General features: G+C 56.7%; 1 protein-coding gene across 2 annotated transcripts in view; it reads right to left on the bottom strand.

Annotated features, from left to right (window-relative positions):
- The window catches only part of DGKZ (diacylglycerol kinase zeta), a 53,817-nt gene extending 37,231 nt beyond the window's left edge, over positions 1–16,586 (bottom strand). Inside the window, exon 1 of one of the 2 annotated variants that reach the window (XM_051791622.1) lies at positions 15,999–16,586. In XM_051791622.1, coding sequence (XP_051647582.1) covers positions 15,999–16,237 — 239 coding nt within the window. In that variant the 5' untranslated portion in view covers positions 16,238–16,586. Of the gene's footprint in view, positions 1–8,758; positions 9,084–15,998 lie in introns of those variants that run through there. The other variant, XM_051791624.1, reaches the window with a different exon arrangement.
- Between the last annotated feature and the right edge of the window lie 1,238 nt (positions 16,587–17,824).

Raw genomic sequence — 17,824 nt, 5'->3', positions numbered from 1 at the left:
CAATGCTGGTGCAGAAAGTAGACCACTGTCCTCCTCCTGGAATGGACTAACACTTTAGCATAGACCTTTAATGCAGGGCTGCCTTGCTTTGCTCCCTGAGTTTCTCTGCTCCTCCTCCCACGCCCACAGAGCAGCACTGAGTGCTCTGGAGACCTCCAGTGTTGGGGGAAGCAACCCAGGCTTCAGGTGCAGAGGTTGTGTGGTTGCTGTTGTGTGACTCTGAGTGCTACCAGGACACGCCAGCCCGTGCAGCGGGAGCTGGCTAACAGCTGCCTTGGCTGGAGGCTTGCCTCTGAGCATCAGCCAGCCCGCGGCAGCAGCTGACCACTTTAAGCCATCAAGCTCACCAGCCACTTCAGTCGTGGCAGCACAAAAAAAACTCCACACAGATGCTTTGCCAAGCCCTTCCTTGCAGAAGAGAGGAAAGCAAAACCAGGAGCAATGAACCAAGTGACCCTGCAGAGGGGACATGTCACAACACCCAGCTGAAGCCAGCTGCAGAGAAAGGGCTAGAGTTGCACAGCAGAGCAACAAAGAGCTCTGAAGACCAACCGTGCCCTCTGGTGTTCAACCCACGGCTCTTTGGACCTCTCTGAAACCCCTCCTCCTCCCCTCTGCAGAGCACTAACTGGCCACACTGCCTCTTGCTCCCAACACCTCCAACCACTCCCAAGCAGAGCTGGGACACAAGTCTGTGGTGTCTACAAGGTCAGAGACACAAACTGGAGACCAAGTAGCAAAGTCAGAAAGGCCCAGGATGCCATGCAGACAGGGTGATACCTAGAGAAACCGTACAGCAGAAGCCACAAAGCAGCAGTCCTCACCGACAATCTTCTACTGCAGCACTTGCACATGTGCAGCCAAATCCTGCCCAGGTTGATGTGCTGCTCTGCAAAGACCATGGTGTAGGGAGCCTGGGAATGGACCTGGGACTTGTCTCTACTTGCTGATCTCCTCAGGAGCCCGTGTGAGTGAGGTGTTGGCTAGTCCAGGAACTGGCTCTCATACAGCAACTACGTTCCAACAATGGTGATTGTCTCCCAGGCCCTGATTTTCCACCATTCCTAGCAGTCACAGTCCTACCAAACTTCAGGCTGCTTCAGCCATTTTACTAAACCAGCCTCAGTGCTGTCACCTTAGGTCTTCCAAGCACTCAGCATGCACTGGGTATAGGTGCTCACGCCCACAATGGTTAGGACATAGAGGAGGAAGACCTCGACTGACCTTTAATCCAAACACCAGCAAAACAGGAGCTGAAATGTTAATCAATTAAAGTCCAGCCATGAGCTGCCCTCTAGAACACGGTTAGTGACACAGGCAGCAGGCAGGCAGCCTGGCTTTCAGTGGCCTTGGTTAGTACAGACACAAGAAGGTGAGGCAGGGTGAGATGGGGGTGGTGGTGAGGAGAGCTCTTGAGAAGAAACACTGTGGCAGCTGCTGGGACTGCACAGCCTGTGCAAGCCAATAAAAATACCACATACTTATATACTGCTGGCCAGTGCTTTATCCTCCTGGATCCCCATCAAGTGGGCTGGCTGCCCTGGAGACAAGGGAAGACGCCTTTGTGGGGCAGGTGGAGTCTGGGGACACAGAGACTGGTCAGCAAGCACTCCCCAGGAACATGCCTGGCTACCTGGCACACAGCACTATCCTCCCCCTCCACAGTTTTGCTGCCCCAATGTCATCCCTCCACCACACATGCTCTCCCCTTGCCTTGGCATTTGCAGATCCCAGGGGCTCCAATGGCACTTGTGCCATCATCCCTGCTGTCAGCCATAGAGGTCAATGCAGGCAACATGTCCATGGAGCTGGAGTCACCAATGACATTTCTCCTCTATGAGCCAGTCAGCAAACATCAAGCATTACACTCCTGCTTCTGGGATACTAACTCAGTTCAGAGTTCCTCTGGGAGTAACCTCTAGCCCAACCCAGCCGGCTGCAAGAGGGCACACGACTCAGGGACCAGGGCTAGGTTGGCACAGAGAGGAAGCTCTCCTTCCCTTCCTCATCCCCTTTGCTGGCCTGGCTCCTGGCAGCCTTCATTCACCTCAACCTCTGGGTCCAGGCATGGATTTGAATTTCAAATAAATCACAAAGGCACTCTCCAAGCCTTGCACAGAGAAGCATTGTTTGGGCAGGGCAGAGCAGCTCACCTGCCCTAAACCCTCTGGCTAGGCACAGGTACCAAGCCCTAGGAGCCCTGACCCACCACCAGCCAGGGGCTGGGGAGCAAAGCTCTTAGTGACTCAGTGCAGATGGAAAGCATTTTTTTGAGACCCCTCTGATACCTGCCCCCACCACATCTGCTTCCTCACTTGTTCATGCAACAAGAAAACCTCTGGGTGGGTAACATTGCTCGAGCCCAGGTGGGGGATCCTCACCAGCAGCCTGTGCTGGAGCATCTCCTGGCCCTACGCCAAGCTGTAACCCTGCTGGGAGCCGCACTGGGGAGCGGGGTACCTCCTTCCATGCACCCTGGCAGCTCTCACGGGACAGGAGCCCCGTACCTTCTTAATCCCGCCATCTGCCAGCCTCCAATGGGTGCAAAATCCCTGCAGAAAACACTCCTCCCCCTCACCCCCCGCCACATTTCAGCAGCAGTAGCTGCCATGCGCCTGCTGTCAGAGTGCCCCACACCATGTTCCCTTGTGTGGTGACCTCAGGCTTGGGCGGTAAGAGGCTTAGCGCTGGATCTCAGAGGCTCCTGGCCAGGGCCAGGGTGTCAAGGCAGGACGAGATACAAATAATCTGACCAAGTGGGAACTTTCCCATGGAGGGGTGAGCATGTGGCCGGCTGCATGGCCCCCTGCTCCCTCTCTGGGATGGCTACAGGCCATGCCTGGAGGCTGGGAGCTCAGGAGGAGACTGAGCTGTCTTAGGTACTTCTGCTCTGTGACTCTCTATCCTCGTCCTATTGTTAAGTCCTGCCCTAGAGTGGAGGTGGGACCCTCCACAGCCAGGGGGGAGCAGGCAGCAAGGAGTTCCCCTGCTCTCTGGCTCCAGATCCACACCTGAGCTGCAAAATGCAAGCATCCAGAACCCACATTTCCTGTTGAAGCCAAGCTGCATCCAAATGAGAGGAAAATGTTCTGCAAGAAGGCTCTGTGTTAGTTGCCCTAACTTCCTGGACCAGCCAGCCAGTGGGACACGTGACTCTCCACAAAGCCATAGCATGTGTTGGAGCCGTGGCTGTTCCAGCCCCACAAAGAGCTAAGATGCAGCTGGCAAGCAGGGAAAGAGAGATGGTGTGAGCAGAGTGATGGAAAGTGTGAACACCAAGCTCTTTCCTATTGGCACTGGGTGGGATTTTCATGCCCCTCTGGCTGGGTGCCTCTCTGTGGGGCTGGGACTGCAGCCTGCCACAAGCTGGCATCCTGCAGTACTGTCAGGGCAGCCCTCCCAGAGCAAGGTTTCCCACACCAGTGTCACGTAACTACCACCCTGTACCCACATCTTGGGCAGCAACCCCCAGTCTCCCCAGAGACAGGTCCCCAACTCTCACAGCTGGGCAGAGCCTCTCCAAGATGGGGCATGCTTAGCTCATTTCCCCAGGCCCTGAGCCACTGGGAAGGGCTGACAGCCATGAGATGGGCAAAGCTCAGGCAGGCAGTTTCCAGGTGTGGGAGCAATGGTCACAGGTAGAAACTGGAACTGGTAGTCTAACCCAGACAGCACAACCTGCCCGGCAGGCAGGGCTGAGACAGGAGGCCCATTAACTCTTACTGTCTGGGACAGCAAGGACTGGGAAGAGATCCTCTCAGTTCCTCATCCTGGCACAATAAGGAAGAGTTTCTTCTGGGGGAAGACCTCACAGTTAAATACAAAACTAACACCCTCAGGCATCAATCCCTAAACCAAAGGCAGCAGGAGAACAGTACTGTGTCTAACTCACATCCATTGTGGACAGGAGGACTCCATCCCCACTGGGCACTGGCCTGGTCAGCGCAGCCTCCTTGCTTGCCTTGGCAGAGCTTCACCCTCCACTTGGTGTCCTGATGGGGAGGAGAAGAAAGCCTCCCAACTCTCAGAGAGACTGCAGCTGCTGCTGGGTCTGCAAGTTGCACCAGAAACACAGGCTATTACTTTTGTAATACTGGAGAGCTGGTCCAGGGAAAACTCTCCAATTCAGGATTGCAAAGACAAAGCCACTTATTTCTCTGGAGCCTCGTGCCAGCTCAAGAACCAGCAGGACAGGTTTCCCCTATTTCTCCATCTTCTCCATGACCCTGAGTCAGACCTGCACTGGAGTCCCTACCTCTAAATGCTTTCAGCAGAAGCCATTCACCTCCTGCCAGCCCTCATCTCTTCCAAAAAAAGACTGTTTATGGGCCCAAGGGTCAAGGGTCCTCAGCCTGCAGCCCTAGCTCTGCTCTTGAGCTCAGCATCTGAAAGTCAGCACTGGTTTAAAGAACCAGCAAGCAAGCGAATGAGTGGCTGAGAGATAACTCAGGAGCTTCAGTTCATGGACTCACCTGAGCTCCACCATGACCAGAGCTGCAAGTTCAATTTAAAGGCTTTGCCAAGTCTCTGGGAAGACTGTCTGCTCCCCAGGCACGGCAGGATGATGAGTGAAAGAAATCTTACACTGTATCTCCCACCACCTGCCAGAGTTCAGGCTGCCTTTCATGACAGCATTGCCCCCATAGCCCCCATAGCAGTGGGCTGCCCTTACGAGCATCTCCTTAGTCTCCAAGGGGACCCACACAAGCAAACAGCTCCCAGACTCTCCCTGCTTGCATTACTCATGGCTTTGCCTCTCCTCTCTCAGCACTGTCTCCTTGCAAAGACCTGTGCCTGCTTCCCAGTGCCTGACTCTCTTCCCACTGTTTTCGCTCAAAGTAGGAAAGAGGTCCATCATCCTCCCTCCTCTCAGCCCCTTGAGGAGATTACCGGGTTTCCTGGAAAGGATGGTCCAACTCCTAAGAAGATTAAGTGGAAGGTGTCCCTGCCTATGGCGGGGGGGGGGGTTGGAACTGGATGATCTTAAAAGTCCCTTCCAACCTAAACCATTCTATGATTCTATGATTAAAGGTTCTGACACCTTCTCCAGCACAGGCACATGTCACTGTGGCAGCCCCTGCTCTGATCTTGGGAGGGCAGCAGAGCTGCCAGTGGTTGCCAGAAACTGGTGAGACAAGGCAGGTGGCAGGCAGGGACCACAGCAGGGAGGATCCGAGCCTCTGGAAGCAGCCAGACCCACCACACTCTGATCCTTCCCTGCCCTATGCCACAGCCCCACCATGAGCTGGTGGCTGCCCCAGCCTGACTCTGCTGGGAGGCTGCATTGGCTGCCAACAGGCACAGCTGCTCAGAGTGCCTAGTGCTTTACTTTTTTCCCCCAGTGAGATAAAAAGTCCCTGAGTTGCCCCACAGGAGGTCAGGCCCTGAGCAGAGATCACAGAGCAAACACGGCAGCGGAAACAACTCTGCCAGCACATCCCATCTGCCCTGCAAACAAGCTCAAGTGTCACTGTAGGAGACAGCTGGGGATTCCCACAGGTGCCACTGGCCTGGGCCCAACTAAATGCTACCCAACACCTGTGAACAGGACGGGGAGCAGAGACTGGAGGGTTTCAGAACTAGACACAAAATCTGCATGCAGGGAGGAGGAGTAGGAAGATGATTGCTCAACAGCTAGCTGGCAGCAAGGTAAGTTGTGAAAAAGCCTATCCCGAGGGAAGCACTGCTCTCAGCCTGCCAGCATGCAGAGCACAAACTTCAGGACTCTCACCATGTCTGGTCTTCCCCCAGGGCACCTGGTGCTTACCCCACTGCACAGTCCGTCTACTGCACCTGCACAGAGGAAAGCAGGCCCACAGGCCAGCAAGTTTGAGGGTACCCCCACACGGCAGGGATGGGGAAGGCTGCACTGCTGTCCCAGTGGCACATCATCCCCAGCTTTCACACAGGCGCAAGCATCAAGCTGCGAGAAAGACAGCGACAAGCAACGCCCCAGAAACACGTAGGCGGGTGCTCGGCTCAGTTTACCGTTTACCCACAGGCTGTGCCACCCACAGACCTTCCCTGGGGCAGTGGCAGGCACCCCCAAGCTCACGTGCAGGCTCCAGCACCAAGCCTGCCAACGGGTCACAGCCAAAATCTTGGTCCCCTGCTCCCTGCTGGACAACCATCTGCCAATTTGCCCCACTGGTGGCTACACTACCTGCTTATGCCGTCACACCAGACCCAGCCATTACAGATACCTCCTTTGAAGGGGAATGTGTTACAGACCCTGAAATCCACAGGAAAGACCCGTTTCAGCATCCCACCTCTCGGGGATGGGGGAGAGCAAGAAACAGGCTTTGTTCCCAGTACTCACACTCTTTCCCCAGTTCCCCCCTGGAAAGGGTAAACTGTGCTGTTTACTCACAGCACAAGAAATGGGGCACCTAGAAAGGCAATTTAATCCTAACCACCTATTATCTGATCAGCCTCAATCTCTTTATCAGCCCAATTAAAAGAATTACCCATCCATGGCCCGGATGCATGTATTGTGTACTTGTCTCTGTCGGCCCTAGAGCCAATTACTCCACCCTCCAGTAAGGCAATTACAAGGTACAGAAATAAGCCTTCTTGCAAAACACAGGACTAACGTACCACCAGAGGCCAGAGCTTGGGAGCCCACTCCTCTGTTGCTTCAAATCCCCTCAGGGCTCATCTGCCCTCGGGACGAGACAGGCTCTCTTGCCATTTTGTGGACCCCTGCCCCCCCGGCCATGCCTCCCAGTGTTGCTGCAGGCAGAGCCCAGTAGTGCATGCCCACCTGAGGAGACTTCTCTCCTTGAAGCCAGTGCTCTCTAGAGACCCATCACTGCCAGGGAGCAAGCTCCTGCCCATTGCCAAAGCTTTCTCTAGACCCAGCTACATATACTCTAGGTAAAGCTCAGAATAGAAAGGGGTGCAAAATTCCTCACTGATGGCTGTTGGAAAACGTTTGGGGGTTAGGGGCTGGTTGTACTTCTTGACAAAAGAAAGTGCAGCACAGCCTTCCCCAGTAATTCCCTCAGAGGAGGTGAAGAAACTTCAAGCCATCGTCTCCTCCAACGCTCAGGTGGGCATGAATTTAGTGGCATGCAGCCAATTATCCTGCATGAGTTCCCATCGAGTCTACCTCCCACAGGCATGCGTGGGAGCCCCTTCAATCTCAGAGGTCCGTGAGAATCTCTCCTCACTACCCTGCAGCTCCAGGCGCTGCATTCATTACCCTGAGCCAGAAGGAACTGGGTCCCTCCATCAGCAGTAGAAGAGCAAGAGAAGTATCACCAAACAACCTAGTGGGCATTTCCAGCCACCTTGAAGGGCCTGCTGCCTTCTCCAGCTCAGCACCTCCTGCCTGTCCCACTTTGCTTCTCCCCCATGTGTCCACGCTGCCAAAGGTTGTTCACATGTGGAGAACTTCCCCTCAGCTCTGATATACGTGGTAACAGCAGCCTGAACCCCTGGGAGTCAGAAAGAGATGCCATGCAGTATTGGGGACAGGTCAGAGACTGCCAGGAGCTCAAGGAAGCCACTACCAATAGCTCTGAAACCAGTTCAGAGAACACTGCTCTGTGGCAGAGTGACCTTGCAAGCCATCCACTCCCAGTTCCAGCATGGCTGTGGAGGCTGAAATTGGGGCCTTTCCCCTCCATTCAGCACCTGTGACAACACCCAGGTGCACTGCATCCTGCTTCAGCTGTTCCGGCAAGTTTGTCACAGGGCCACCAAGATGGCTCGAGGCAGGAGTTATCAGATACAAAGAGAAGATGAAATAAGGGGGGTGGTTTGGTCTGCAGAAGAGAAGTTCAAGGAGGAATATTAATACCATTTTCAGCAACCTAATGGAAAGATACAGAGAAGACTGAGCCAGATGCTGCCCAGAGGTGAACAGTGACAACCTGAGAGAGAAGAGACACAGGCTGTAACAAGGGAAACTGAATATTTACCAGAGGAAAAAAACTCCCAAGGAGCTGAACCGTGGGAGCAGGTGTCCACAGAAGCTGTGCTCTCTCCACACGCTGGTGACATTCAAAACTCAAGATCAGCAGCCTGATCAAATTTGACCCTGCTTCGAGGTGGCAGGGTAGACCAGGTGATCTTCAGACCTCAGTTATTCAGTGTTTTCACAGATTGGTAGGGGCACCCCTTCGCTTACACGGTCCAAGAATCCCCCAAATCCCATGAGGCCAACAGTGAAGCTAAGGGAGGCGCATGGAGCCCAGCTGGCTCTGGGGAGGAAGCATGGGAAGCTGGGATCCCAGCCGGCAGCACGGGACCAGCACAGCCGTCGCGCGGCGCGGCAGGACTGCCAGTCGGGCGAAACACGGGACGGGCGCGCGGGGATGGAGACAGGCGGGTCTGGGCGAGGGGAAGCGAATCACGCGGAGATGAGGCTCCGACTCCACGGGGAGGACAGCGAGCGCAGCGAGGGGGATGCTCCCCAACTTCTCATTGCTCGTGCCAGGAGCTCGAAAGGAGGAAAACGCAACCTCGTCCCGCTCCATCCCCACACCGTGCGCCGCATCCCCCGCGTGTGCTCGGCCGGGCCTGGTGCGGCGGCTGCTCTCGGCAGTCCGGCGGCGGGAGGCTCGCCGGGAGCCGCTGCTCCGCCGCCTCCGTTCCGGATGCTCCAGCCGCCCGCAGCCAGCCCTTGCCCGGGAGCCTGGCCCTCTCCGGCCCCGCTCCGCCGCCAGGTGCCAGGGCACGGGGGAGGCGCCACCCGGAGCCTGCCCGCCCGGCGGCACCCAGGGTCCCGCCGCTCGCACCGCCCGGAGCTCACCTGCGTCCGAAGAGCTTGAGGCCGGTGAAGCGCTTGTTGCTGTGCCGGCGGCTCAGCGGAGCCGGCGGCGGCGGCCCCCACTCGGGCTCGGCGCCGCCGGACGCTCCGGAGGAGGTGGCGGTGGCTGTGGCGGCGGCGGCGGCGGTCTCGGAGGAGGCGACGGCGGAGGGCGAACCGCCGGGCGGCGGGGGCCGAGCCGCCTCCATGGCCGGGCTCGGGGCTCGGCACCACCGCTACTGCGGTGCCGCGCCAGGGGAGGGCAGCGGGGGCGGGCGGGGGGCGCGGCCGGGCCGGCTCCCGCCCCGCCGGGGCCGCGGGAGGGCGGCCGGGCAGGAAGTGCCGCCGCGCACCGGCGGTCGCGCCGTCAGCGCCGCCTGCCGGGAGCGGGACTGGCGGCGGGGTCCGTCCCTGTGGCTCCGCGCCCGGCGCCGCCAGCTCAGGAAGCCGCGTGTCGGCCCCGCCGCCGCCCCGCGCTCGGGAAAAGGCTTGGCGGCGGGAGCGGAGCCTCCCTCCGTCTCCGCCTCCCATTGTTCACCACCGGACGGGGGGACGGAGTCAACAGCCCCGCCACCGCCCTCTCCGGGGACCGGGAGCCACCGCCAGCCTTGCTCTTACTCAGCCCGGCAAGCGCCTGCCCCTCTTCTCCCTGAGTCCAGGGGCACCTTGGCCATCCAGCCGCCGGTTCAGTGGGCAGGGGCTGGCCTGCTCGACATGGCTGTCAGTCTAGGCAAGGAGCGGCTCTCCCAGCCCTCCTTTGCATGGAATATGTGCCGGCCACAATGGCAGCTTCACCGCTTCCCAGGGGTGTGGAGCCAGGCTGAAAGCCAGGGCTGCGGGAGCTGCCTTGGCAGGGCCCTGTCTGCCTGCCGCACGGTGCTTCTGCTGACCATTAGTACCCTGGGGCAGGTCCCGCTGGAAACTTCAAGCACCAGCCGTTCCTAGGAGGGCTGGTGGGGATGGGGACACACTTTCCAGCTCCCCAGGAGCCTGACGGCCCAAGCAAAGTCCCACTGGCCCAGTGTGCTCACAGACTGGGCGTCGAAAGCACCCGCACGGCTCTCCGGCATCCTGACTGTGAGGTTGTGCTGCGCAAGCCCAGCAATGGCACTAGGAGAGGAGGAGGGGATTGCCGGTGAGGCACCAGGCAAGCACGGGAAGCCTTTCCCCCAACCCCTGAAGCACGGGCTGTCAGCACCAGCCACAGCACCTCAGTCCCCCAAGAGTAAGAGGAAGATGGTAGATCCCAGCTCGGTGGGTACCTCGTATCTACGTCCCCCGGAGGGCTCTGGGGAACGTCCCAGGAGCGATGCCGCCACATCTGCCGCACCACGAGCTGATGCACTCAGCCAGCCCGGGGTTCACTCTCGCTCTTCCTCCCTCGGCAGCTGCTTTCCGGAGTCATCCCGAGGGCAGGTCCCTGGCTGTGCTCCGCCACGGCCGCCTGCCTGGGGCCTCGGCTTTGTTTGCACCCTCCACCTGGTTCCTCTCTCTGCACTTCCTGGAAGTGTGAGTGCGGCTGTCATTGCAGCCGACTGCGCTGCACTCTTCCCACGGCGCCGGCCACCTCCTCTGCTGGGTCCTCTCCAGTGAAGCCTTGCGCGCACCCTCAGCAAGCAGGAGCACGCCCTGGCACGCCAGGCTGTGTGCCGAGGAGCCGCACCTCCCTTGCTGGGTGGCTCTTTGAATGCCCCCATACAGCCCGCTCTCCCAAAGCTGCACCAGCACCACCATGCAAACTGGGCCATGGCAGTGGCAAGTCCTCCGGCCACCCACCCTGTGCCATGCACAACCCTTCACGGCACCACAGCACTCACAACCCCTAGGTGTGTGCATCCTCTCTGTGCGGCGGGTCTGAAAACACCCTCCAGCCATGAGCGTCGGCTCACTTTGCACTGGAGTTTGTTGAAAAAACACCTGGGTAAACCAGGGACAGGCACTGTGGAAAGTAGATCCATCCAGGAGGCTCCCAGCCAGCCTTCAGAGAGAGGAGAGATGCCCTGACGTTCATCATCCATCCCCCAGTCTGAGTGGACACAGCATGAGACTGCAGGCCCAGCCTGTTCCCACCTCCAAGAACTCCAGCTCTTCACAACCAGATGCTACTTGGTCTAATCTGGCCTCAGGAGAGCTTCAGATCATCAAGGGGGTCTGTGGACAGCTTCAGTGAGCCAGAGAAAAACACACAAGCAAAGCTGGTCCTGGCGGCCTGCACGGATGGCATTTCTAAAGGGGCACATGGTCTTGCTTTAACCTCCATCATCAAAAGAAAAAAAAAGAAACATCAGCAGACCTTGATCTCACCAGGCAAGCTCTGAAACTGAACACAATCTGTGCTAATTAGTGTACACAGAGAGAAAAAGGCAGGTCCTGGATGCCTAACTCCAGCTCAGAGATCAGGGAGGGGAGAGGTTTCGTTATCACGGAAAGAGTTCGTCATCCCCACTGCTTTGCGTGCCGTGATGGGTTAGGTGCATTTGCACCCTGCCTGCGGACTTTTCCGCTTTATGTTCTGTGCTCTGTCTCATGGCACTGATGTCTGACCCTCTTACCCAGGAGCACCGGCGCTTGGTGAGGCTGCTGGGACGCCCTGCCCTGGGACTTGTACCATCCTCTCTGCGCTGTGTCTGTGTGTCCTTCCACAGTTCTGTCCCTTGGGCTTGGTGCAAAACTGTGGAGGATCCCCTAGAAAGGCCAGTTCTGGCTGTTCTTGGGATGGAGGTCACTGTGCTGGGTGATTTTGTGAACCAGCACCCTTGTCTCTGCACTAGTTGTGCAGCCCCTGGTACAGAAAAGGTTAAGCTGCCTGCTTCACCCAAACTCAGCAGGATACCTGCCTGTGGGATTTATTGTTAACTGGGATCAAGGGGTGGCCAAGGGAAGGGATGTCCCTTGGTTCAGGGATCCCAGCTCTCCCCATGTGGGAGTGTTTGGATGCAGTCTGGCATTGCCCCTAACCTCCTGACTGGCCTGCTCTTGGGGAGTCCCACTCCACAGCCCCTCTGCACACCCCCACTGCATGGAAAGCTGCAGCTGCGGCTATGGGGACAACCAGAGGAGGCTAACTTGGTGTCATCTTCTGCCTCAGGGAGCTAACCTGGCTTGCCTGATGTGGAAAAACCACAGCAGGAGAGAGGACAGAAGTATCCCCTCTGGCAGCAGCAGGGTCTTGGGTTAGCTTAAATCAGGGAGTGTGTCTGGTCTTAATAGCACTTTCCTCCGACTGTGCCAGCCGTCTCCTTTCCCCGACTGCACAGAGGGATGCAGAGACAGATGTCTCTGTCAGAGCAGAGCAGGCTCGGCTTGCTGGAAATGAATGGGAATTTGATTATGCTGCTCTGCAGAGCCAGGCTAACACGATTAAAAGGCCAGCAGGCAGGACTCAGAGGAAGGAGATCCCCTTTCTGCCCCTTTCTCCCTGCAGAAGGAGAAGGCTCTCCTTTCCTTCCTCCCCAACCCCTGCCCTGCCCAGGCTGTTCTGAGACTTCACAAATACCCAGAGTCCAGGCAGATATGAAGGCAGACAGAAGAGAAGACAGCAGAGAGTTGCAACCAGCTTCCCCTGGGCCCCTCAGTGCTCCTACCTCCCTCTCTCCAGTAGCCCCTGCCAGCTCTCCCCTCTGTCCTGCCTGCCCTGTGACCAAGCTCCCTTGCTATTTACATTACAAAGTAGCCCCCTCTGCTCTGCTCTCCGGGTTATATTTAGCTCCCTGGCACAGAACAGCCTGTGAGATGTGTTAGCTGTGTCCTATCTGCCAGCCTGAGGACTGCGCCGAGCAGCCAAGGTGCCCCACATCTCCCTAGTAGGGATGAGAGCTGGCAAGTTGATACCCCTCTTTGCTCTTCAGAGGCTAACGCTAGGCTGGGGGGCACAGAGGGACACAGGACCCCCTCTTCCTCCTGCCAGAGATGCCCAGCCCACGCCATGAGGAGCCCTGTGTGGCATGGGCTGGTCCAGGTTCTACCTCTGGAGGTGGCTGAGAGCAGAAGGGCACTTGTCTGACACCCTGCACATCTATGGGGCGGGAGACGTGCAGCATAGCCTGTGGGGAGCCAATGCAGGAGCCTTTGTGCGCTTGTGGTTTCCTTTCTGGGTAAACACCCCTCTGATCTTGGTTGCTGGGAGCAGTGGCAGTGACAAAGGATACTGCTGCAAGCATCACCCTGAAAGCAGCTGAGAAAGTGAGGAAATTGAGAGGGAGCTCAGAACTGCTTAGGAGAGGTTGGAGGGTGCTGCTGCGGCCCACCAGCACCTGTCCCGGGCCTCCCTGGACCCACGTCACAGGGTTTTCCCTACAGCAAAGTTCTTCCAGCCTCTAACTTGTCTTATTGCCACCAAAGCTGCTTCACTCTCAAGCTAGAGATGATCCTGCCCCACCACAAAACCTTGGTGGAGACACTCAAGGGAAGGAGGAGCTGACTTTGGACTCCCATTGGCAGAAGTTACTCTCCAAGTGGTGAGGCACAAAGCCCTGGTGCTTGCTCCGGGTTTGCCGCAGTGACAGAGGGCATTGGGTCCTTCTGGCATTGCAGAGGCACCTCCCTACTGGGAAAATTGTCCCAGAATGTGCAAATCTGGTGCACAAGCCAGCATCATTAATGTTTGGCATGAAACTGCTACTCAAAGCCCTAAATATAACCTGAGTGCTGAGCTCTCTTCTACCCGCCTAAGGCGCCTCCATACACCGTGGCAGCTATTTATGGAAGGAACTTTATTTCCATGGGATTAATATCATTTCTGCTCATTTCAAAACCTTTATATAGCAGCTTATGCCGCCTGCCCCTTGTGATGACTAATAGGTCCCAGCAGGAGCAGGCAGGTTGGCAGCAAGAAGACTGAGGCCTTCAACCTTCTCTTAACATTGAGGACACCTGTAATGCCCGTGGCCCACAGAGGAGCTCCTCCAAAGTCTGTACCAGGGTTCAGAAAGTGTCTCCAGATCCAGAGAGCAGAGCAAAGGGATTTCTGTCAGCCCCCCAAAGCTTCTCATGCTGCAGGAGGGGCACCTGATGGAAAGTTGGCCAGACCCAAACCTCCATGGGTTTCACAGGACAGCTCAAGCAGATCTTCCACCCCAGACTCTTCCTTTCCCATTTCTCCTTCCCTTCGCTTGGCTGCCCAAAACGCAGGGTGGAGGAAGCAACTCATCCCAAGTACTGTTTCCTCCTTCGCTGATGGCCTGCAGATAGCTGCAGCATTCCCTCCAACCCCCCAGAATCCTCTCTTCTGCAAAGCCTGCATTGAATGGAGCAAAGTCTCTTGCAAAGAGATCCCTAGTGAGGATTGAGTAGAACAGAGGTGCTTTGTGTAAGGGCAGCACAGGCTGGAGCATGTCAACAGAGCCACCTGCTTTGGGTGGCTGGGGTGGCATGGGTAGGATGTAAACAATCCCCAGCAACCTTAGACAATTCTGGAGCATATTCAGGCTGATCAAATTAGGTTGCAATATGGTCCCTTTCCTCCCCTGGAGGGGAGGCTGGAAAATTGCAGCCGGCTAATCTATTCGCAAAACTGTGCACATCTGGAGGAAGACAGCTAAGAGAAGAAAAGCCTGCTCTGCCCTCTCTTCTTGGCACGGTGATTTCTCATCCTCGGTGGCATCAGGGCAGAGCCTCAGTGAGCAGCTCTAAGTACAGAATGAGGACCAGGAGAGCTGCATGTTGCCCCAGCTCATGGCAAGGATCAGGGAGGCAGGGCACCTCAAGGAGATCTCTGCCACCCCAGCTCCTGCTTGTCACCCACAGCAGGAATAACAAGTGCTGGAGATGAGTCAGCTCAGGGGCCCCTCCTGCTCTGCAGGCACTAATACAGTTTCCTATTAGTTCTCATTACTGCAGTATTAGAGAGCAATTTCCTCATAGCTTGCACTGCAGCCCTTGCAAAGGAGAAAAAGGGCTGCTGTACACATAGGAGTGCGGATGGGGGTGACCGACAGCTCCTGCCCCAAATCTGCCTCCCCAGAGCAACTCTGCACCCCAGGGTCCCCAAGTCCCAGACTAGAGGCAGGAGAGCCCATCCGGCCTCCATCCGCCATGGCAGTGAGCATGGCACCAAGATCCTCCATGTCAGTCTTCCACCTGCTTGTAAACTACGTGGCACTTGCTAAGCATGACATGGTGACATGGAGCTCAGAAGGACACAGAGACATCCCTTGGCCAAGCCAGCTCAGGAGAACCGTAAGGAGGCAGCTCCTGCCTTCTCCGCACTACTCAGTCCCAGACCCTCACAGTAACCCAGGGGTCAGTCCTGCAAGTGCTCACATTTACTCTGGGCAGAGACAGGATAAAACGATTTCTCCTCAATTACACCTAAAAGCCATTCTGCTAAGATTGGGAGTAGTAAATAGTAGAAGGGCTCAAACGCCCTTCTAGTGAAAAAAAGGGGAGGGTGGGACCCTGGGCCTTTCTCACTGTGACAGAAAGAGTAGAGCTGAGGTCCTGGAGATGCTGACCAAGCAGGATTATGACATTATGGTTGGAATTGGGAATAGGAGCTTACCCGAGTGTCACCAGGCAGTGGCTCCCACAAGCTGTAAGCACTCTGAGAGCTATCAAAACCACTCTTTGCCTTCACCAGCTTTGCTTGGCTATAGCAGAGGTGGGTAAGCAGAGCAGTCCTGGCAGAAGAGTCACACCAAAAAGCAAGACAGATCTCCTCCTGCTGCAAGGTGCCCCCAAAAAACACATTTATAGCCTAAGCCCTAATCTCAGGCCCTTCATCTTTGTATCACTGCTCAGTTTCACCAGGTGGGATCAAGGTTTCTGGACCTGGAAATCAAGTAAGGGGACATTTGCCTTGGGGAAGAGGAGGAAAAGGAGAACAGGTGCTATGAGAAGTCCCTTGTATTCAATGCACTGAACAACAAAAAGCTGGTGCTGCAGAGAAAGAGGAAAACTTCCAGCTCATGGCCCCATGACAGAGCTCATGGGAGGCTCTTGGGCACAGACTGCTCCTGGGAGGCATCACAGCCCCAGGATGGGAACAGGGAGTTGGATAGAAGGAAAATAAGGGGACCTGCAAAAGTGACAATGGGACTGCCACTGCGGAGGGAGTTGTTGCATGGATGGGGAGAGATGGGACTAACTGGTTCCCTTGTCTTTGTGCTGACATGGTTTCTGGTGAGAAGGTGCTGGTGGTTAGTGGGAAGAGCCAACCCTGACCCCGTAGGAGGGAGATGCCCCAGGGCAGGGCACTCCTCTGCCCCAGCCCAGCCCTGACACTTGGGGACCGAGGTGTTCTTACCTGTAAGAGGCTTGCTTTCTGATGGCCAATTGCAGGAACTGCTCCTCCACCTCTGCCACGGCCACTGCCCCTCTCATCTCTTCCCAGGCTGGATCCATGCTGTGGAGGCCCAAGCGCTGTGCTTGCCCAGTGCTCTCTGCATCTACTGCTCCTTGGAGACTTGCTGTGGCCCCCCTGGCCACCTCACCATCGTTCCTGGCAGGGGAGAAGTCTCTCCAGTTCCCAGGACCTTCAGCCATGGTGAAGTGAGGTGTCTCTCTAGGCAAGGAGTCCTCCAAAACTTCTTGGGCAGCCTGGTCTTGCCCCACAGAGTCCCACGGTGCTGCTCTGCTTTGCCTCCCCAGGGCCGTGGGACAGTCCAAGCGAGGCTTAACTCCTTGAGGAAGCACAAGCACAAGAAAAAGCAGCGTCCAACTTTTTGCAGTGGTATTTACCAGCCTCTTGATAGTAGCTTGGGCAGCTCAGGCACAGCAGCTCAGCCTTACGCTGTCTCTGCTGCCCTGCCACTCCGAAGCGGAGGAATATCTGAGAGAAACACGGAATCGCTGGTGCTGCTCCTCGGAGGTGCCGGCACTGAGGGCAGCGGGGAGGGAGTGGGAAACACGGTGCTCGCCGGAGAGCACGGTCCAGGGATAGCGATGCTTGCAGCAAGCTTGGGTTGCCTTCTTGCGAGGGTCCCTCTCCAGGCACGTCCCTTAGCGTCCCCAGCAGCAGCAGCCGAGCAGGAGCAGCAGGCAGAGGTAGGCAGCGAGTAAAGTGCCTGTGCACTGCAGCAGCTCGCAAAAGACAAAGCAGAAAGTGAGCGTGAGTGTGTGCTGTGTGCGTGGGGAGGGGGCTGCGGGGAGCTGCACGGAGCAGGCAGCCTGGTGTCACCTTAGAGACACTCGAAACTGGCACTTAACCCTTCGGAGTCTGGGGAGGCAGAGGAGGGTGACCACTCAGCCACCCCTCTCTGTTCACAGTCCAGCTGGCATCTGCCTGCCTGCAAAGGCTGCTCAGAGAGCTGGGTCTCAGCCACTTGTCTTAACCGGACCTGCCATCAGGTGAAGTCAGGCAGCCTGGAAAACTGCATGACAGCAACCCCAGCAGAGCAAAGTACCTGTTGTTTTGTCCAATTATCCTACATGGATAAGACCTATCTGGGCACAGGGTCCCTGACTATGGGCAGTGGTACTCAACCAAGCAGGTATGGCCATAGCATGGCCTCCCTCTTCCCAGCTGGCTCAGCTCCTTGCCATTTAGGAAACCACATTACCCCTGATTTTTCCTAATTCAAGGCATTTTTTTTCTCCAGTCTCGGCATCCAGAGGTAGAAAGGCCCTTCTGTTCTCTGCCCACATCCATCAGGAGAGTTGCATTGTCTGTTTGTCCTGGGCTGGGACTGAACTTTGTGACCACAGTCCCAGCTATGGCCTGCCTCAGCCTTGCCCACTCTGGTGCTGTGGATGTCAGCTGGGGTGAGAAATCCCCACAGAGCTCCCATACGTGCCTGATTTGTTCTGCCCCAGATTCACATGCTGAGGCTTTACCTGCTAGGCACTGGAAAATTTGAACTTCAGGTCTATAAGAGCTAGCCCCTGCATCATGACAGGGCCCGACAGTCATGTATTACACCAAGAACACATTGCCGTCACCCCTAATCCCAGTGTCATCCCATGAAGGTCTGGCATTACTGGAGCTGGAACCCGTCCTCAATGTGCTCTGACTGTTGTATTACCTTGGGAGTTGTCAGGAGCAGCTCATTCATCTTGCCAGCACTCCCCATCACCTCCATGTGGCCCTGTGACATCTCTGCTGCAGGGTGCTGTGGCACAGCATATTCCCAT

This window comes from Manacus candei, unplaced genomic scaffold (genome assembly GCF_025592945.1).
Source record: "Manacus candei isolate 608988 ecotype Guabito, Panama unplaced genomic scaffold, ASM2559294v1 h1tg000033l, whole genome shotgun sequence".
Classification (NCBI taxonomy): domain Eukaryota; kingdom Metazoa; phylum Chordata; class Aves; order Passeriformes; family Pipridae; genus Manacus; species Manacus candei.
This window is presented reverse-complemented; position numbering and strand designations above follow the sequence as displayed.